At 45.2% G+C, this 18070-nt stretch overlaps 2 protein-coding genes across 3 annotated transcripts in view; one reads left to right on the plus strand and one right to left on the minus strand.

The window, feature by feature from the left end:
- The first annotated feature begins 29 nt into the window (after positions 1-29).
- LOC111599731 (nuclear pore complex protein Nup214) lies at positions 30-6108 on the plus strand. Of its 2 annotated transcripts, XM_023315477.2 has the most exons (9): positions 30-111; positions 219-302; positions 375-513; positions 583-2315; positions 2372-2553; positions 2683-3024; positions 3084-4351; positions 4425-5946; positions 6010-6108. In XM_023315477.2, the coding sequence occupies exons 2-9, from the start codon at positions 267-269 to the stop codon at positions 6032-6034; spliced, it is 5247 nt and encodes a 1748-aa protein (XP_023171245.2). In that variant the 5' UTR covers positions 30-111; positions 219-266; the 3' UTR covers positions 6035-6108. The 2 variants fall into 2 exon arrangements, with proteins under 2 accessions (XP_023171245.2, XP_023171244.2); XM_023315476.2 differs by having other exon boundaries at positions 45-302.
- A 1726-nt stretch (positions 6109-7834) lies between these two features.
- The window catches only part of LOC111599740 (protein slit), a 63196-nt gene continuing 52960 nt past the window's right edge, over positions 7835-18070 (minus strand). The window contains 7 exon segments of the mRNA XM_023315500.2: positions 7835-11649; positions 13492-13634; positions 14479-14638; positions 14697-16227; positions 16328-16471; positions 17483-17554; positions 17636-18004. Of these exon segments, the coding sequence (XP_023171268.2) occupies positions 9352-11649; positions 13492-13634; positions 14479-14638; positions 14697-16227; positions 16328-16471; positions 17483-17554; positions 17636-18004 (4717 nt within the window). The 3' untranslated portion in view covers positions 7835-9351.

Raw genomic sequence — 18070 nt, forward strand, 5'->3', positions numbered from 1 at the left:
CGGATTATTTTATTCATAGTTATCGATAGTACAGATAGTTACCGATATTAGTTTAAGTGCCATCAGTTGTTGTGCGTTCCATAAGCGACACGAAGCTTGTGAATTTATTTGGTTAGTTTTTATTTATATATAATTTGTATGTGATCAATGCAATGTCTTAATGATATCTATCGGTTAAGTGAATAAGAATTGTTTTGTTTACTGCGAAATATTTGCAGCGTGTCTATTAAAGCACGTGTCTAAGCAGCAGCACTACTCGTGACAAAATGGCGCAAAATGCACCCAATTGTAAAGATACACAGGTATGCCGATTGCCCTTTTATTAAATGTTTTCACCTACTATTTGCTAATTTCGCTGAGTGTGCTATTTGCAGGAGATTCAATTCAAATTGCATGACAAGTTTGTGGCATTTCGGAAATGTGGTGAGCCACGCAGCAATGTGAATTTACTAGCTGTCTCTAGCAGTCGTGGATTGCTTTTTACCGGCAATCCCAACGCGCCAGAATTAAAGGGTATGTGTACTAAAATTGTTAATTCGTGAAACTTGTTAATTCTAATCGTAAGTACATTGTGTTTGTTAGTTATAATCATTAAGGACATAGTTGCCGCCAAGACTAGCGGAAAACAGCCATTAACTCGTCTCGTCCGTCTACCTAATACTCCCAACTGTATATCATGCAGCGCCGATGGAAACCTGCTGGCTATTAACTATACTCAGCCGAATGGGAACAGCATGTTGTCTATATATGCTGTACAATCTTTTATGAGCCCAGAGCTGCGCATCGTGTACAATATAAGATTAGCTCCTGAGGATAATGTCCATACCTTGCAGCTGCTGTGGAATCCTGTGCTTCCAAACAGTTTGGCCGTGGTGCTTAGCAATGGTGGATTGACAATGTATGCACTAAAGGATGGGGGCAACTTTGAAGTGCACTCGCTGGACAAGACCAATCAGGTTAAATGCGGCTGCTGGTCACCAAAGGGAAAGCAGTTAGTGCTTGGATTGTGTGGTCGTTTGCAGCAGTTCAAACCGGATCTAACACCCGCCAAGACACTGGCTTGCCCGACCAATTTGCACGATGGTCCCTTCGATATAATTGCTGTGCACTGGCTGTCCACATTTCAGTTTGCTGTAGTCTTCCTGCAGCATGGCGAGGACTGCAATCCAGCTTTGTATATCATAAATGCACCCAAGGCGGGGGCGCCCACCTATACAAACTACTACGACATTTGCTATAGTCTAAATGGACCACGTAATCATCAGTTTCATTTCACACATGTGGCTCAGTGGAATCTGCTCTTGCTCAGTTCAGCAAACGGCGTGGAGGTTGGAGTACTGGGTACCACGGAGGCGGGTGACACGCCCACTTGGCAGCAATTAACACTACTTGATGAGGCGCGGATTGAGCTACCATTGAGTGAAGCTACGCAGGAAGAGACATTTCCGTATGGGTTTGCCTTCGACACCTCCAGCACACATCAGCTTAGCATCAATGAACAACAACTACCCACCATGCCCATGGTTCATGTCCTGGGCACTGACGGCACTTTGCTTACCTTCAATTTTCTTAATCTACAACCTGGCGTTGCTTCCATTTGCTCTCCGCCGCCGCCTTTGGCAGACACTTCAGAAAACTTTTGTGCATTAGATACGCTGCTGGGCGCTGAGCAGCAGACAGCAGCAGTTGCACCCCAAGCGGTTGCAGCCCCAGTGGAGGCCAGTACGCCTGCCCTTCAAGATATATCCTTTGCCTTCACACCTAATACAGTGACGTCGACTCCAGCGCCCATGAAGGAGAAGCCACACTCGGTTTTTGCGGGCTTTGGCAACGTGGCTAATAAAATGCCGCCTGCTTTTGGAAGTGTTGCCAGTACTTCGCTTAACTTCGGCGGGACTGCAGCCAATACAATGCCGACACCTAGCTTTGGTGGCTTTGCCGCTGGCAACAATGCAACCGCGGCATCATCATCTATGTTTAACCTACCAGTTGGCAACAATGCACCCAGCTTTAACAACTTGGCGACAGCTGTTCCTGCTCCGACACAGCAACCGCCTCAGACTATAGCACCAGCTGCACCTACTACTAATAAGGCCAACAACAGCAGCAAACCACTATATACAGTGCCCCCGACTTTCACGCCCGCTGCCAATGCTTCAATTGTCCCAAAGCCGCCGCCGCCTGTGGCCAAGAGTTCAGACTTCAGCTCTGGCGAAGTGGACGATGTGATAGTAGAGATCATGAATGTGCAGATCAGCGCCTTTAGTGATCAAATCGAACAGCAAAAGCAGCAGACTCGAGCTCTTCTAGCACAGGTTAGTCTCAAGCATCTCTCTGTTATATTTATTACAAAAAAGTGAAACTTGCTTAGATTGAGTCGCCATCTTCCATCAAATCCTATGCCAAGCGTCTGGAGGATCTACAGGAGCTAAACGATCAGGCCAATGATGTAGACTTTGAGCTGGACGTTCAAGGTTTGCGTCATGCGCTAAGCGAGGCCTATGTCATGATCGCAGATTGTCGTGCAAAGCTGGAGGTTTTCAGGAAACCAGAGTAAGTAGCATAAACAATTTAACTGTCGAGGTATAGTTGTAGAAAGTGGACCAGTCCAGGTCTAATTTGATTGAATAGTACTTACTATACTAATCTGTAATCCGTAATACGTACATCTCGTTTAATCAGTATAACTCGGCTGATGACTTCCACAAACTTTGATGCAGCTGGGCGTCGTTTACTATCTCGTCTGCAGAGCTATTTGGCTGCCAATGAGGCGCAGCTGCAGCTGGTACAGCAACAAATTGATGCGCAGTGGGAACAGTACCAGGATGTGCTGCGTCGCAATAGCAAGTCAAAAATGCATATGCCCTGCTTGGAAGGCATCTATCAGCGTTTGACACGCCTGCAAAATCTGACCTCCGACCAGCGTATTCTGCAGAACAACATAAAATCCAAGTTAAAGGAGCGTGGACTGCTGCAGTCCGCACTTCTTAACCAGGAGTCCAGTCGCAATCGTACTAACGAAGCGTGAGTATATGATATAAAGAATGATAATAGTTTTCATTAACCTATTGATTCCACCACAGCATCGACACCTTAGCGGACTCCATACTCTCCATGACCTTAAACCAGGCGGTGGACTCGAATCGCGCCAAACTCTCACAGCAGAAACTGCAAAGTATACGCCAGCTGCTGCAACAGCACCATGTGCACATCATCAGTCCACAGAGACCTGACCGTGTGGGGCTCAAATCGGAGGTGATTCTAGAGACAAAACGCAAAGCGGATCTTAAGAAACAGAAAGAAGCGGCAGCAGCTGCTGCAGCAACAACTGCTACTACACGTGCTAAGCCAGCTGTGGCACATAAGTCAACGCAGGTAGTACCTGCAGCGCCCACACAGCTAGCCAAACCTACTGCCTCCAAACCATCAGCTGTTGCTGCCGGGGAGAAGACACAGAACATGCCTGCCATAGCACCAGCTTTGGCACCTGTATCAGCACCTTTCAGCTTCAGCCAGAGCAGTCCATTTGTTAAGACTACAGCATCGACTGCGACCACAACTACGGTGAGCACTGGCGAGGCTGTACAGCCCAAAGCATCATTTTTTGGTGCCGGAGGCGGCGCACCTTTTAGCTTTGGTGGTGTTAAGCCCATGCTGCCTTTTGGTGAACTAAGTGGGACGACCAAGTCACAGACTGGCGCTGCGCCTGCACCCTCTCCCTTTGTCGGCTTTGGCAATATAAATGTAGAATCAATCAAGCCTAAGCCATCACCAACACCACCCAAAGACGTAACTGTGAAGCCTGTGGAGGCTAAAAAGGATATGCTACCGCCTGTGGATCTTACAGCAACTGCGGTCGCAGCCGCAGAGCCTGCCAAGACCTCAGCACCAAGCGGTTCCGCGGTCAAAACAGAGCCAGCCGCCAAGCCCTTCAGTTTTGCGGGCTTTGGCAGCAATGCGGGCAGTAGCATTGGCGGCGGTAGTTCGACCTTTAGTTTTGGGGGTTTTGGCGCCTCATTGGGCAGCAGCCCAACACCCTTTACCGTGCCAACAGCTGTCACTACAGCTGCACCTGCAGCTGCTACTCTAGCTGCAACCACGACAACCACTGCAAGCAGCGTGGATACTATGGTCAGCAACAGCAGCACAGTCGCTCCAACAGCTACACCTGGTGTGACAGCAACAACTACCGTTGCTGCTCCCACTTCAGTTACCGGTACAGGCAAATCCAGTAGCGCAGCCACCACTACTTCATCAGCTGCGTCTATTACCACTAGCAGTGCTACTCCCATTGACAATTTATTTGGCTCAGTGAACATATGTAAGCCGCAGACTAAGGATAACGCAGCAGGTCAGTAGAAGTGCATTCTCTATATATATCATAATTATAGGTTACGTTTGTTAATCTTATCTTCTAATTACAGTCCCTGCACCGACTAACATCTTTAGCGGCTTTCGGCAAGGCGCCACTAGCACTTTTCCAGGTCTTTCTGCTGGAGGCGATGCTAGCAAAAGTTTATTTGGTGGAGCAGTCAGTTCTACCGTTGCAGACGGCAACATATCAACAACACCAGCTAAATCTGCAGGAGTGGCTCCTGTTGCAGCAGCAACAACAGCTACAGTTACAGCTGCAGCTGCAGCTACATCGCCACCAACATCAACGCCAGCAACAACAACACCAGCTACAACAACGCTCTCAGAAACAGCTGCAGTAACTACAGCTACAGCTGCAGCGCCAGCCATTAGCGCCGCCACCACAGCAGCATCTTCCACAACCGCATCAATAGGCACCACCTTTTCCTTCTCGAATGAGTTTAGCAGCTTAAGCGCGTCAAGTGGAGCACCTAGTGGCTCTGTAACAACTACGAGCTCAACTACGTCCGTGACGAGCAACACATCTGGTTCAATTTTCGGTGCTCCGAATGCCTTTGCCCTCGCCACATCGGTCAGCAGTCCATTTGGAGCAACTCCTCCTAATGCAGCTGTTGTTGCTTCACCGCCGACGGGCAACATATTTGGCAACGTGCCAAAGCCGGAGGCGAGCGTGTTCGCTACTAGCGCAGCTGCTCCACCCAGCGGTCTCTTTGCAACAGCAGCTGTTACAAGCAATCCCTCACCATTTGGCAGTGCAGCTGGCGCATCACCTGCTACAGCTGCCACCGGCGGTAGCATCTTTGGGCAAGCTGCAGCTATTAAGCCCACTGGCTTTGGTTCGCCTGCTGCAGGTGGAGGCTCCATTTTCGGTGGTGGTAACAGCACTGTCAGTCCTTCGGTCTTTGGCGGCGGTGCTAGCAGCGGCAGCTCCATTTTTGGCGGCGGTAACAATAACGTACAAAGCTCCCCAGCTGCTGCGCCCTCAGGCACGATTTTTGGGCAGAGTGTTTTTGGTCAAACGGCTACATCTGGTGGAGGGAATATGTTTGGTAGTGCTAGCCCTGCTCAGCCCCAACCATCGGGCTTTGGTGGTGGCGGATCTATATTTGGTGGCGCTGCCAATGCATCCTCGCCTGGAGGCTCCATCTTTGGTGGGGCCAGCAGTTCCGGTGGCTTTGGCAGCTTTGCTCAAACAACTCCCACTCCTGGCGCTTTTGGTGCTGGCGTGTTTGGCCAGAGCGGTGCCGGTTCTGTGGCCCAATCTGGATTTGGCTCTCCACAGCAGCAGACCCAACCGCCGGCTGGTGCATTTGGCGCCAAGCCTGTGTTTGGCGGTAGTCCCGCTTTTGGTGCCAGTCCCACATTTGGTGGCGCACCGACATTCGGAAGTCCTAAGGGATTCGGCTCGTTTGGAGCTAGCCCCGGAGCCGTAGCTCCGCCAGCTTTTGGTGCACCAACTAAACCGCCAGAGGGTAACATCTTCGAAACGCTCGGCGGCACCGACACGGGCCTGTCCTTTGGCAACTTGGCTCAAACGAGCAATCCGAACAACCAGAAGTCCAGCTATGGCGGGTAAGTAAACTCGTTTCTTCCAAAGTGGGTTTCTGATTAATAACTTGTATTATTATTTCACAGATCCTCTTTTATGACCTATCGATGAAATGTCCCCGAAACGTTTGTCTTTGTACAGTGAATAAAAATGTGCATGGCGTTGAATAAAATTAATTATCTATCTATAAACATAAGTTTAATCTCATTTTCAATGGTAATTAGTAATTAGATTTTTATTTAATTCAAATACCAGGTAAACAGAAGTGACCAGAATGCCGACGAAGATAGCGAAAAACAATAGCATACCCTTCAGGGAAAGCTTATTGTGGCACTTGAACACAATTTCACTTGACAAGAAATGACGTCAGTTAGATTAAAAATACAAAATTTATTGCATACTTTATATGTCATAAATGGCGACTAAGGAACGGAATATTGTTGAGTTGCAGCAACTGTCCCGATTTGTCAATATTCAGATCAATACCGAACGCATTGATTTGCAGCGCATGCAGTGAGATTAACAAGTTTTACAAATATCTACGAACTCGCCATATTGATAGTTAAACTTTTGGATTTTTTTAAACATTCATTAGAAGCTTTTTATTGTTTAGCTCATAATAATCATTCACGGTCTGAAAATAATTGAATCTTTTTTGGTCAAGCAAAAAACTTTGAAGGATATGGTATTTTTTGATTCGGCAGGCCTGTTGGAGGCAATATATATGATGAGGAAATGAAGTGAGCTTTTGTCTGTACAACCGTAGAAGACAGAGGTTTTCTAGATTTGATTTTTTAGCAAGTGTCGACATATAATTACATCGTTGATCAATGGAGTATTTAAATATTAAGTTAAGTGCTGGACACAACTCAAATCAATTAAATACTGTCATTCACTTCATGAATGCGCATATTCATAAATAATATAAAAAGCGGTACGTTCTTTTAAAGGGTAGAAAAAAGTCCAAGGTCTTATTAAACATATTTATAATTTTTATTATCAAATAAATATTACACACAGAGAAATCAAAGCATTCGTTATGCCTACAATGTAATGTCGAAAATGTTTGATTTTCTTTTTGAACTTTCTTTATGAGTTGTTGGTTTTGCCCATGAATTTTCGCCTCTGGGCAAAACCGGGAAAACAATAATAATGACAATTACAATTTATAATAATAAAAACGGAACTCAAGTTAACGTTTAGCAACAGCTATTACACATTTAATTTTCAATTGGTTATACATACACAATAATATGCATATAATTAGTGCGCATAGTTATACATTAATAAAAATATATGTAGTATATGTTCATACATAGATACATGTATATAAATATAATCGTAAGACAGAACTAAACAAATGTGTAGACGAAATAAAGGCGAACGCGTACGTTTACAAATAGTATATGTCGTATATAGTATATGTATATATATAAATAGTGAAAAATAGACAAAAACATTTTACATACATAGAGTTATACATACATACTGCATACATATATATATTTAGATTAGTATAAATAATTATATTTATATATAGGTTTAGGTTTAGGTTTAGGTGTAGGTTTTTTAAATGCAATTCGTAATTTGTTTTCATTTATATCTTTTATAATATTTAATTAGGTCTAACTTAGGTTGGTAATTGTTAATTGTTAGAGATTTACATGCGACTACCCAGCTTAGATGTTTGTTATCCGATTTATGTTTAGGATTTTCTTTACTTTGTTTTAGTTTGTTTGCTTTTCGTTTGTTAGTTACGTTAGTTACGTTTAGCACACATTTAGTTACATTTAATATTATTGTTATTATTATTATAATTATTATTATTATTATTCAATTAATATTATTTGTTAACTAATGCTAGAAAAACACTTTGCAACAATTGTTGAAAATTCGTTAAGCTTTTGTTCTTGGTTTTGTTTCCGTTTTTGCTTGCTTATTGTTGTTTTTAGTTTTTGTTTTTGTTTTTGTTTTTGTTTTTATGTTCGTTTTTGTTGTTGAGCAACTTACTAACTTAAACAGAATTTCGTTAAGCACGCAGATTATTATAATTACCGTTTTTACTCGTATCTTTGAGTGTGCGGCCCGTTTAAAACGACCGTTACATATTGTGGCGTGCAGCTGAATTTTTGTGTATCGTGTTATCGTTTCATTGTTTTATCGGTTATCGGTTATCGTTATCGTTTCAAATCTTTAAACAACTGTATTCTATCTACAAAAGGAAACTGTTACTACAATTCATTCTCGTTGACGGTGCGCAGACGGGGGAATGTTCTTATATGCTTCTTCTTTTTCTTGCTGTTATTTCTCTTTGTTGGGCGGGGTATATATTTGTGGGCGTGCGTTAGCGGTGTGGGCGTGGCACATGCAATGACTTGCTTAAAGCTTGTACACTCAAACTTGTGTGTGTGTGTGTGAATGGTTTTTAAATTGACATTAAGGAGAAAAAAGATTTGGAAATACGAAAACAAGTTGGGAGGAAAAGTCAGGAAAGAGTTCCATTGCTCTTTTTTGGCAGGGGCTACAGTTGCGTTCATATACATATAGTCGAGTGGTTCAGTTATAGTGTGCTTTTATATGTACATCGCCTGGGTAGCTTGCTAGTAAGTATATAAATATTGTATATATAAATATATATATATTATATATAAAGAAGCGGAAGTATACTAGAAGTATGGGAAAACGTAAAAGCAGGGACGCTTCTAGTGACAAAAAATAGAGTTTGCATAAATATTGTATTTTCGATATATGCATCAGTTGATATATGTATGTGTGAATATAGAGAGCAGAACTGGAAATCGTGAAAGTACATAATACATTCTGTTAATGTGACGACAACAGAAGCCTTTAGAATAGGACTCAACTGCTGCTATGTAGTTAACAGTGTGGTGTTAACAGTAACAGCAACTGTTAATGTGACTACAATAAAAGTCTTCAGTATAGCACACAACTGTAGCTATGTAGTTATGTTAACAGTTTGTTTCACATTGCTCTAACATTTGCAGCTGTTAAGAAGTTAACATCGCATTAACAGTTGTCAACAATATTTGGAGTTAAGTTATATGAACTTGGGGAACAGTATCTAAAACGGACGACAGCTTTCCAGTTCTACCTAATAGAGAGTATATATGTGTATATATAAATATGGCATATGATATATGAGTATATGTATGTATGTATGTATGTGGAGGCCATATAGTGAGCGCATTAGTAGTAGTATTAAAGGGGGAAAGTGTTGCCTCCTGTGCTAGTAGTCAGAATAGATCAGAATAGTAGATCATAATAACATAATAAAGGTGACATGATGATGATAATGATGATGGTGGTAAAGTTGGTCGTGTTACTGATGAGACTTGTTTCGCTCGAGGATTTGCGTTCGGATTGGGTTTGGGAAGGTATTCGAAGCGGATCGAATACCCTTTGTTGTACTACCAGTGCATCAGACGCAGCTGATCCAGAATGCGCTGCTTAAAGAAGGTGCCCAGCATTCCAAAGACTGTGGATACGGCCGCAATGCCCATCATGACCTGCATGACGCAGTGGATGCCGGACAGTTCTTCGTCTGTTTGCTTGTGGCGATGCCGCGTGCGATGGTGCCGGCGACCGCCCAGCCCGCCGCTCTCATGCAGGCGCTGCAAACTCTCCATGTCTTCATTGAATTGCGGTATTATGGCCAAGTTGATCACCTCCGTCTTGGACAGCAATTGCTCGTTGGCAATTGTGTGCGCCTCGGTCCCGCCTTTGCTGGTGGCCTCATTATGCTCTCGCTCACGCTCTCGCTGCCGCTCCAGCTCACGCACACGCGATCTCTCATCCAGCATGGTATTATCCAGGCTAAAGTCGAAGTCACGTCCTGTGGGCAGTTGGCCCAGTGAAGGCGGCGACTGCTGCTTGGATGTGGGGTATTCGGCCAGGTTGACCTTGGTGAGGAAATGCAGACCGCTGCTCGGCTTGTGCTCGGTCTGCTGTGCAGGCTGAGCAAGTAGAGAGCGAGGCGTTGCCTCAGTGACGGCTAACATGGGCAGCTGGTCGCGCACGCGCGTCTCTTGGAACTGATTTTTCTTGATGCCCAGCACCTCGGACAATGGCCGATTAATCATGGGCAGCAGCGAGTCAGAGGTGGGTCGTATTATAAAGCTGCCACCGTTTGGCGCATGGGCCGGCGGCTCCAGTATCTCAGGCTGCAGCGGCTTGGGCGTCACAGACGAGGTCGAAGCCGGCACTGGTTTATCGCCCGCGCTTTCATCCTCGCTGTCCGTGTAGACCGAATCGTCGGAGGAGTCGTCTGAGGAGTCGTCACTGCTCGCTTTGACCGGCTCGGACGCTGACTTGGCATTGGAGCTGGTGAACTTGTGCGTCAGATTGCGTATGGGCTCGTACTTGGAGCTCTCCGAATCACCGCGATAAAGCAGCGCCACCTTGCCATCGGGTGTTAGTACGGGCGTTATTTTCGGATGTGGCGATGGAAAACGATGACTGCTCTCCGGATCCGGTGACAAGGCATCGAAATCCGTAAACTGTGTCGCTGGCTTCTGCTGTGACTGCTGTTCCAGCTGTTTGTTCGCATGCAGCTGATGCTGCTGCTGGGCTCCATCGGCATCGGTGGGCGTCTGCTGATAGACAATGCCCACCTTGCCCAGCGGCGTCGATATAATTTTGATCGCATCATTGCTATTCTTGCGAAAATAATGATTCGAACCGGAGCTGCTCTTCGAGCGCTGCGACGCAAAGAAGCCAGCGCTATCGTCATTGCCAGCGTATTCATCATCGACACCGTCATCGTTATCCTCGCCATCCTCATCATCGTTAGCAAAATGGCCGCTGCTCTCGCGCAGATCAATCGCAGTGCTCGGCACGGCCACCGCCACGGCTGGCTCCTGCTGCTGGCTCTCCGTGAGCAGCTTCTTGCGTATGTTCTCCAGATGCAATTGTCTGTAGCTATTGCTGGGTCTGAAGCGCGCCTTGTAGCCGCCGGCGCCGGCGCCGCTGCCCTCCTCGTTCACGAAATGCTCTTCATCGGCACGCGGACGAGCTGTCCGCGGCCGCTCCAAGGCCAGACGCTCATCGTCCTCATCATAGCCCATATCCTCCTCTTCATCTGGTGGTGGCTGTTGCTGTGCAGCAGCTGAGATAAGACTCTTGGGATCGGGCAACTGCTCCGGCTCCTCGTCATCCTCATCATACTCATCTTTATCTTCATCATCGTCATCATCTGCAAATAAGCTCGTCCCCTCGTCGTCGTCGTCGTCATCATCATCATCATCATCATCATCGTCTACATCATCGCCATGGAGGTCCGCTTGCATGCGTTCTGTGTCCGCTTCAGCGTCCTCCACAGCATAGCCCTCCTCGCCCGAAACCGCCTCCTGTCTCTGGTCAACAGCAGCCACGCCCAGTTGCTGCTGCCCCGTGCTATTAAATCTACTGCTATGCGGCTTAAGACTAAGGTTAATACTACTGCTACTGCTACTATTTCTACTGCTATTATCGTTATTATTATTATTATAGTTATTGTTATTGTTATTGTTATTACCATTATCAATATTACTCATATTATAAGTTAAGTTTAATTGTGTTCCTAAACTAACATCTAAGCTGCTATTGCTTTGTATAAGCAATTGGGTAGTCGCATCTTTCAGTCAGTAGCATTTCTTGGTGCATCCACATTTGCGCACGATATCCAAGTTCTTGATGTATTTGCGATTGTTGCTGCATACCATGCGCACCTGTGCAAAAGAAATAGTGAGAAGGTGTGTTGAGAAGAGGAGGAAACCAGGTGATGGGGATGGGTGTAAAATAAAATGAGACAAATGTCATTTGATACTTTAAAGGACTTGCTCTATGAATATAATTAAATTAAAGTACTTGACTTAGAACTGATTGTCAAGTTCCTGTTAAAGTTTGTGTTAAATAATAAATGTGTCTTCTTTAAAAAATCTTCAATAATAAAGTTTAGCCTAAAAGACATGTAACTTGCTTTTTGAATACAATTAAATTAAAGTGAGTGGCTTTTATCAGATTGTCGAGTTCCTGTTAATGTTTATGTTAAGTACTTAAAGTGACTTATTTAAAAATAAATCTTCAATAGTAAAGTTTGGCCTAAAAGACTTGTTACTTGCTTTAAGAATACAATTAAATTAGGGTGAGTGGCTTAGATATGATTGTCAAGTTCCTGTTAAAGTCGGTGCTAAATACATAAAATATCTTCATTTAGCTCCAATAATAAAGTTTGGCCTAAAAGACTTGCAACTTGCTTTTTGAATACAATTTAATTAAAGTGAGTGGCTTAGATCTGATTGTCAAGTTATTGTTAAACCTTGTGTCAAATACCTATAATAAAATTATTAATTTTCAATTATCAAGTTTACTTTAAAGCCGATTCTAAGGTCATTTACAGTTTTCTTCAAATATTCGAATATCTGTGGAATGATATCCATAGTAGACTTTCATTATCATGTTAAGGTTCGTGGTAAACTTGAATGTCAAAGTTTAATCTACTTTAAACAATTTATTATTTTTTTTAATTTTGCTGTTTTTATTTGCAATCTGTACTATACTGGACAATAAAGACATATTTAACAATAATATTACATGGCGTGGGCTCCAATAAAATCAATCCATATATTTACCTACTTTACAAATTTATCTATTTCTGTGGGGCAGGTCTAGAACATGAAATCTTTTAAGTCACCTATGGCTGCTTGAGTCATCCAGTAGACTTAGTGCATTATTCGTGCATCTTTTAGCATATAGTTGTATTTATTCTTTAACAAGGGGCAGTATCGTATCGCTAACAGAATATGACAGCAGAATCTGTTTTCCAAGTAAACCCAACATAAGATTGCCTCCTTTTGTAAGGCTGAGAAGCTGTATAGATGTGTTGTGGAGGTATTAGCCAAGGGAGTTGGCGCCTTGGCTGTGCGCTGCCAAGTAAGAGGAAGATGGCTGTTTAGGCCATTTGGGCAAAGAGAAGTGACTAGCAATTGACATTCTGGAAGGCGCTGGGAATTCGTTATTGGGCGCAGTTGTATAAGCATAAATTTTATTGGAAGAAGGCCAAACTGATCAGTGTTCGATATGTTTATATATTTGACAACGCTTATTAGCAAATTTGTCTTCGTGCAACTTGTCTGTATCATGTCCAATACTTCAAGCAAAGATATAGTTACTGATAATTCACTTAAGGAGTTGTCTATACTTTAAGCAAACTTGAATCAGCTATGATTTCTATGGTAATAAGTAGCGCATCTTAATTAAAATTAAAATTCTGAAATACTTATCATCGTGAAGCTGTTTGATTTAGGAATAAGGAAGCGAGAAGCAGTTCTTGGGAAGTTCCAATTTGGATTATGGCTAAATTCTACAAAAATAACCTGTCTATAAAGCAAGCTGATATGCAAAATGTTTTAAACTATTTACTGTATGAGTTTAGCAGAACTGTTTTCTTAGCCAATATAATAATAGCAATTAGTATTTGTAAGTCCTTTAGATATTCGCATAGCTCTGCAATTGCAATTGCTGTTGGGATGCTTAAATGTTGTGGTAATGAAATCATATTTGGCTCTTACCTTGCGTCTTCGCACAATTTTGGCCGCGCAGCATTGATTGCCACAGCCGCCGACGCATTTGGCGTACTTTAGCGGCTGCCTAGAGCGGCAGTCGTTCTCCGTGTAATACTCACGCACCTGCTCCTTGCGACACGTCGCGGCGGCTGCAATAAAAAGTGGAACCAAACGTGGAAATGCAATTAGTGAACCACCTTTGACAAGAAGACGGCGGCGGCGGCCGGCTAATGAGATTACGCACACACAGACACACAGACACACCAGGAACAGCTGGCACACACCTGGAACACCTGCCCCCTTGTGCGACTCTAGATATATGAGAGATGAAATGGGCGTGTAATGTTTGATGTGTGTTTGATGTAGGCGTTATATGTATGTGTTTGCGTGTGTGTGTGTGTGTGTGTGAGCAAGCAAATTGAGTTATGTAGCATAGCCTAGCGGATGCGTTGCAATTCAGGGCAGCTGGGTGAAAGGCTGTCAGAAAGTTGGTTGGCTGCCATACAATACGCTTTCTTTGAATGCTTGCAGGTAAATTATAACTGCCCCGAGCCTCTAGCTCCCCCTTGAACTACCAACGAACTTTACCGAAACTTTATAATACACATACATTTACACTTAATTTGATCTACGTAATGGAAGCTTTACCTACAAGGTGTAGGAGTCAATTAGTTCTGACTGCTAGGTTTAGTAGTCTATGAGACAGCTGCGTTCATAAGGTGTCTGCCATGGCTCTTTGCATTCCCATTTTAAAAGTGACCAACCTAGTTGAGGCATTGTACGAAAGTCCGACAATAACTTGATGTCAATCTTACAATTCATATTAGTTCATAGCTCAAGGGACATGGCAGACTTGAACAAAGTTTAGTTCGTATAGAAATGATTTTCATGTGAAAACTATTTATGAATATTGTCTTCAGTTTCTTGAATTGCTGCGCGCAAGCCGCTGGACTCGATCGAATGTATGTTAGAATGAGAGATCGCAATATGTACCCGTGATTGTTGGGGGCTCTGTGATGCCCTCACCTTGATCGCAGTAGCGTCCACGCTGGCCGTGCTTGCACTTGCACTGGTAGCCGTCCTTGGAATTGGCATTGGGCACACAGCGGCTGCCACGACGGCATTTGTGCTCCGCGCAGGGATCCACGGGCTCCTGGATGGTTTAAAACGGGATTAGGTACAGGATTATGGACAGGCGATCTTGGACTTACCTCCTTAATGTGCGGAGTCTCGTCCATGAAGTCCTGCTCGTCGTCCTCCTCGCCCTCATTGGGCTCGCCCTCAAGCAGAGCACAGCCCGGGGTGATCTTCTGCTGCCGCTGCGCATTGCCAAAGTCGACGAGCTTATGATTGATCCAGACCTCCTTCATGCAGCCCTTGAAACTGGTCAAGTTGCGAATCTGCCAGTTTTTGTAAGCCTGCTGGGCGGGCTCCGCGGGCAGGCCGCCCAGGAACATAGGCGTGCTGAGCTTCAGATAATCGTTGGAGCCTTCATTGATGATGGAGCGTGCCAGGCCTCGATCCACGCGCAGCGTGAAGTTCTTTTTGATGGCCAACAACTCCACGGCATGGTACTTGCCATCGGCCACCATTTCGAAGCTGTACATGGTGGACACCGGATAGTTGCCGACGTCGTAGCTAACGCGAATGCGGCCATTGAACAGCTCCACGGCCAAATGCGCATCCTGACCATCGTACATGAGGATGCCGTTCTGCTCGGCGCTGCTAAAGACAATGGTGACATTTGCCTCGGGTCTGGTGCGTAGCGGCTCCAGCTCGACAAACGAATTGTTGTGAACGAAGCTGATGCTGGTTAAGTACTCGCACCACTTGCCCGTGTAGCCCGGATGGCATTTGCACAGATAGTCGGAGCCGGCGGCATTTGGCTGGAAGCACACGCCGTGCTTGCATTCGTGGTTCTGGCATGGCGATGTCTGCGGATACATCATGGAGATCAAGTTGTGGCCCTCACAGTATTTTCCGGTAAAGTCATCCGGGCACTTGCAGACGTAGTCGTTAATGCCATCGATGCAGGTGCCGCCATTCTGACACATGTGATTTTGGCAGTCATCGATGTTGTCCGTACAGTTGATGCCATGGAAGCCGGCCATGCACTCGCAGCTGTAGTGAGTGAAGTGATCCAAGCACTTGGCCCCGTTTGCACAGGGATTGAACTCCTGGCTGCAGAACTGAATCTTCGTATCGCACCACTCGCCGCTGAACCCAGGCTGGCACTCGCAGCGATACGATTGAACGCCATCGATGCAGGTGGCATTGTTCTGACAGCGTATGTCCTCGCCCAGGCAATCGTCGATGTTCGTCTCGCAGCGGGCGCCTGTGTAGCCCGGCGCGCACTGGCAACTGAAGCGCCCCTCCTCCAGCACCGTGCAGGTGGCATTGTTGCGACAGGGATTGCCGTAGCAGGCATCGATCATGAACTCGCAGTGCTTGCCGTGATAGCCCGGCTGGCAGAGACATTGGTAGTCTCGCTGGGGCAAGGCCAGGCACTGGGCCTTGTTCTGGCAGGGCTGCTCGTAGCAGGCATTGCACTTAGCCAGGATCTCGTTGCGCACCTTGCCACGGCACACGAAATTCGACGAGGGCGTGGACAGTATTAACTTATCTTTCATGTGGTCCGGCTCGGCACAGCGCGCAATACCCGGCTCAACATAGTCCAGCTTGATCCAGTCCGAGAACCATTTCAGCGAGCAATCACAGTAAAGCGGGTTGCTGCCCAAGGCACTGCAAGAGTCAAAAGTGGGTGAAGAGGTCACAGCAGGTTAACGAAGCGAATCAAAAGGAAAAAAAGGAAAAACAGGAATTGCTGCAAGCTGCTACTCACATGTGTGTCAACGACTTGAGATCCTCGAAGGAACCCTCCGGCAGCATGGATATCCGATTGCCGTGCAGCGAGAGCACGCGCAGATTATTCAGACCAGACAACGCATGACGTTGCAGGCATTGCAACTTATTGTACGAAATGATTCTGCAAGAATGAACCGAACGAAGCAAATAATAAAGATTTGGTCCACACGAAGGAAACGCAGAAGATGTGCAAAATGAAGCGTTTACCAAATTGCGGACGCATGCGGCACACACATCGATGATGAAGAAATGAAAGTAATTGCAAAACGTTTTAAGCCAGCCACAGAAAATTGAAAAGAAATGCACTGAGCGTGCGAAATTCACATTTGCCCGACTACTGAGATACCCTGTAAGGGCCAGAGAGCCATACAGCTGGCAAGCAGTTCGAGTTGAAAGGTTATTTAACAGTAAGAAGAGAGCTTAAGCCGTGGCTTGGCTAGTATCATTCGTATAGTTATTTCAGCACAAATTGAATGAATATTTAATTGAAAATTTCATTGTGTTTTAGTATTGGAATATACCAATTTTATTAGCATTAATTGCCATGACTCTCAAGCTTATAATTAAAATAGCAGAATGATCTTCAGGTCTCTTCTTTATATAGACAATACTTGCATGTGGTTTAATCTATTTTAACGTACGCGAACTCATAAAGTATCTAATACTATATAATAATAGCTACTATATAAAAACAGATCGACTCTTCACAGCTGGCAAGCCTACAGGGTATGCCAAACGGCACAGCTTTGATTGCGGATTGCGCACACAAGCGGCATCAAGCGGCAGGCGGCAAGCGGCAGGCAGCATAAGTTCGACGGACTAGAGATGCAGAGGCAGCATGGACGACGACAACTAATGCTTAAGCACGAGTCACGACTTAACGTCTCGAATGAATTTCGTGGCCGGTCGAGACGAGCCCAGGCCAAGGGTGGCGCACACAGCCACCACCGCGCTGCCGCCGCAATAAACCGCAAAATGCAATTGCCGCAAAAAAGCAGAAAGCAGAAAGCAAAAAAAAAAATTGTGTCAAGCCCTCTTGAGGTTGAAACGTTTCGATTCGTGTTGCCTTAATGCCTAGTACGAGCCGCATTGTGGCAATTAAAAAGTCATTAGAAATGGGCCCAGTACTTACAGCGTGGATAGCTTGGTTAGATTGGCGAAGGTGTAATTGGATAGAATTGTGATTTGATTGTTGCTGAGATCGCTGCAATGAGGCAAAGAAAAATAATTTGTGTTTTCAGTTAGTCAGGGAGCTGGCAACAATTTGTGGCAAGCTGTTACTTACAGTCGTGTCAGCGCACGCAAATGCCTGATGCGCTCATAATGTATCTGCTCGATCTCATTGGACTCCAGATACAATTCGGACGTCTCGGCCGGTATGCCACGCGGTATTTCCTTCAATTGATTGCGTGAGCAGCGCACCACGGTGCCGGTGCACGTGCAGGCCGGCGGACAGTAGCCATCGCCGAGGCAGCCCTCGTTGTTGTCGCTGCTGCATTTGAATTCGTTGTACGGCAGATCCTTGATTTGCACGTCACGTACTTTGGCTGGGGCAGCACAACGTGCCGCACCGCCGTTCAGCGATTTTTTACGCAACCACTCGGCGAACCAGGCCAAATGACAATTACAATTGAATGGATTCGATGCTAGATTCCTACAAAATTGATAGATAAATGCACAGCTTTCATATCAATTACTTCCAAACACACGTTGCAACAAC

Source organism: Drosophila hydei, unplaced genomic scaffold (assembly GCF_003285905.1).
Source record: "Drosophila hydei strain 15085-1641.00,03,60 unplaced genomic scaffold, DhydRS2 tig00000060-arrow-pilon, whole genome shotgun sequence".
NCBI lineage: Eukaryota > Metazoa > Arthropoda > Insecta > Diptera > Drosophilidae > Drosophila > Drosophila hydei.

Excerpts from the sequence above, each read along its gene's own strand:
- LOC111599731 (XM_023315477.2), top strand. The coding sequence starts at position 267 with ATGGCGCAAAATGCACCCAATTGTAAAGATACACAG. Across the intron at positions 2,554-2,682 it reads GAGGTTTTCAGGAAACCAGA|TATAACTCGGCTGATGACTT; the intron begins GTAAGTAGCATA and ends TCGTTTAATCAG. Across the intron at positions 3,025-3,083 it reads CGCAATCGTACTAACGAAGC|CATCGACACCTTAGCGGACT; the intron begins GTGAGTATATGA and ends ATTCCACCACAG.